General features: G+C 59.0%; 1 protein-coding gene across 2 annotated transcripts in view; it reads left to right on the top strand.

The window, feature by feature from the left end:
* The first annotated feature begins 6 nt into the window (after nt 1-6).
* Nucleotides 7-2,921, top strand: part of FAM65A (family with sequence similarity 65, member A) — a 17,482-nt gene continuing 14,567 nt past the window's right edge. For both annotated transcript variants that reach the window (XM_011996699.1, XM_011996700.1), the window contains exon 1: nt 7-606. In XM_011996699.1, coding sequence (XP_011852089.1) covers nt 570-606 — 37 coding nt within the window. In that variant the 5' untranslated portion in view covers nt 7-569. The remainder of the gene's footprint in view (nt 607-2,921) is intronic.

Below are 2,921 nucleotides of genomic sequence, written 5' to 3' on the forward strand. Positions count from 1 at the left end.
CGCTCCCCGGGAGCCTTTGCTGCCTTCGCCGCAGGGGAGGCTGGGCTGGAAATGGGGAGGGGGCGACGAAGGGTGCGGGCAGGCCTACGAGCTGAGCTAATCCTCCTAGCTCTAGGGGCCGGCCTAAGCGGCTTTGTGGCCGGCCGCGAGGTGACCGAGCCTGGGCTGGAGCCGGGTTCTCCGCCCAAACCTGGCGTAGCCGAAGCCGGAGAGGATTGTCCTGGTGGGGGAATAGAGCTTTTCCCTGGAAATGGAGGCTGGTGCGAGGTCCCTGCAACAGCCGGGCCTGGGCACTCTGCAGAACTGGTTTGGGCAAGGGGCTGCTCACCAGGGCTAGAGGTCGGATTCAATCCAGCTTCAGCACCCTTTGTCCTCCTCTCCAGGGTGAGGCCTGAGTCCCACCTCCCCTACCGACCCTCCCTAGCCAGTTCTAACGCGTGTCCAGGCTGGCCGCCCCAGCACCTACTGTGCGCAGCCTCATGTAACAATCCTTGTGCCCTGGCTGCCATCTGCGGGGCCGCGCCCTGGGCCTGCCGCTTTTGGCCAAGGCACAGCTTCTGAGGAGGGTTATGACCATCTGGCAGATGCAGAAACAGGCCCAGAGAGGTTAGTAGTATTCTCAAGGTCACACAGCTGGTTTGGGAGAAGCGGGGATTAGATCTGAGTCCTTGCCCCTGCGACACCCACCTCCGTGGTATTAGAAGGACGGAAGGGATGTTAATTGGGGACTGAGGTACAAAATACTCCAGCGGGACAAGGAGGACTGGCATAGCTCCTTCTTCCATCCCCCTCCCCGGCTTGGGTCCTGTGACTGCGGCGGGAGAGAGGAGCAAGGTGAGCAGTCCCAGGGATCTGGGTTTGGGTGTGGGTGAGGGGAGGACTCAGGACTCCGGGCTGGGTCCTGCTGGGGAGAAGCGGGCGGGCAGGGCGCGGGTGAGTCACGGCGGCCCCTCTGCCACGGCTGCTCGGACTCAGCCCTGACCCGGCCCGGCCCGGGGGAGGCCGCCCGGCTCCCAGCACACGGCCAGGGAATGTAACCAGCTGACCAGGGAGGGGGCCAGCAGGAAGTGAGGCCACCCAACAGCCTCCGCCCGGTTCCGGGGTGGGGGGTCCGGGGCTGCGCCGCTCCCTCTCCCTCCTATACGATTGGGCAGCTGTGAGATGACGTCAGCCGCCAGGTTTGGGGGCAGTTGCCATCGAGACAGGGGCAGGCTCAGAGGGGACCCCTTCTCCCTTGCAGCCCCCCTTGCCCAGGTTATTTTTAGCCTCTGTTTACCTCGGTCGGGGCGGCCCCGGGGCGGAGTGGGGCTAGACCTGGGGACTCCCAGAGAGGCGGCTGGCCTGGCACAGTGCTGAGCTGGGCAGCCCAGGTGGTGGGATATTCCCCTGCATCCAGGTGTGCCAGGCTTGGCATGTAGGAAGTATAGTGGGGCTGCAGGATCTGGGGCCATGCGCACAGGTCAGGACTCCACTCATAGCCATCCTGACCTGGCTGTGCTGCAAGCCCCTTTGGAACCTTGGATCTGGGTTATTTCCCATCTTGGGAACAGACTATAGGACTGACATGAGCCCAGAGAGTCCCCTGGCTCTTATCAGCCAGTCCCCCATCAGTTGAGGTGGCCCTTCTGCCTTAGCTCAAGGGGTTCAGCTCTTTCCCTACCCAGCAAGGGCAGTCCTGCCCACCCATCTCCTGAAGCGGTCACTCAGATGGACATTCTGAGGGTCATTTGTACCAACAGTTAGACATCCTGGTTCCTATGGGACTCGGGGGATGGTGGCAGCAGAGGGCCAACCAGAGAGAGAAAACTGATGGAACAGTCAGCCTTTTCCAAGTCCAGAATCCCAGGGGACCCCCACGGTGCACCATCCCAGGGAGCAGAGCCCCACTTGCTGATGGTATATGATACCATCAGTCAGTGGGAAGGGAGACTGACTGTATGTGGGGTAGGGGAGTTGGGGTGGACACAGACTTGAAATCCTCCCCACCAACAAACAGCTCAGGACTTGCTGTTCCTGTGTCTAGGCAGCCCAGTTTCCCCCACTGCTCCCCCTCCTTCATCTCCCAGGTGCTACAGGGCCTCCAGAGTGCTATAGTGAGCCAAGCAGATATGCCCCAGGCCTCACAAGGTTCAGTCTGGTGGGAAGACAGGCCCTAAAGGAGAACTGACAACTGGGTTATGTGGTTTTGGGGTTCAGAGGGAGGAAGCCAAAAAGGGGGAACCAACCCAGGGCCTGCTTACTGGAGGAAGAAGTCATAGGGTAGACTTGAGGAAGGAGAGGGACTTGGGGCTGAGTAGTGGGAAGAAGGAATAGGAGTGATGGGGGCTGCTGGTCACAGTCTGAAGAACTTTGCAGATACTGAGAGAGGGTCTCAGTTGCTGGAACAGAGAAAGCAGGGGACTGGGAGGGGAGGAGTGGCTGAAAGAATGTGAGGGACAGGACATATCCTGAAGGGCCTTGTGGGTCATGTTAGAGAGTCCAGTCTTTCTCCCTGGGACAAGAGTGGCTGTGGCTATTTCACATCAGTCTGAATAGAGTGATATTAAAGATTTAGAGTCCTGGGGTGAGACAGCCTGGGTTTGAATCACGGTCTTGCCACTTACTAGCTGTGTGACTGTTAAAAATAACCGCAGTTAGTATTTGTTGTGTGTTCACAGTGAGATGTTAGCTAAGCATGGTGGTATATGCCTGTGGTTCCAGCTACTTGGGAGGCTAAGGCAGTAAGATCGCTTGAGCCTAGGAGTTTAAGGCTGCAGTGAGCTATGAATGCACCACTGCACTGAGAGCTAGGTGACAGAGTGAGACCTTGTCTAAAAAAAAAAAAAAGAAAAAGGCCGGGCGCAGTGGCTCAAGCCTGTAGTCCCAGCACTTTGGGAGGCCAAGACGGGCGGATCACGAGAGCCCAGGAGGTGAGGTGGCAG

The sequence above is a fragment of the Mandrillus leucophaeus genome, unplaced genomic scaffold (genome assembly GCF_000951045.1).
Source record: "Mandrillus leucophaeus isolate KB7577 unplaced genomic scaffold, Mleu.le_1.0 Scaffold522, whole genome shotgun sequence".
In the NCBI taxonomy this organism is placed as follows: domain Eukaryota; kingdom Metazoa; phylum Chordata; class Mammalia; order Primates; family Cercopithecidae; genus Mandrillus; species Mandrillus leucophaeus.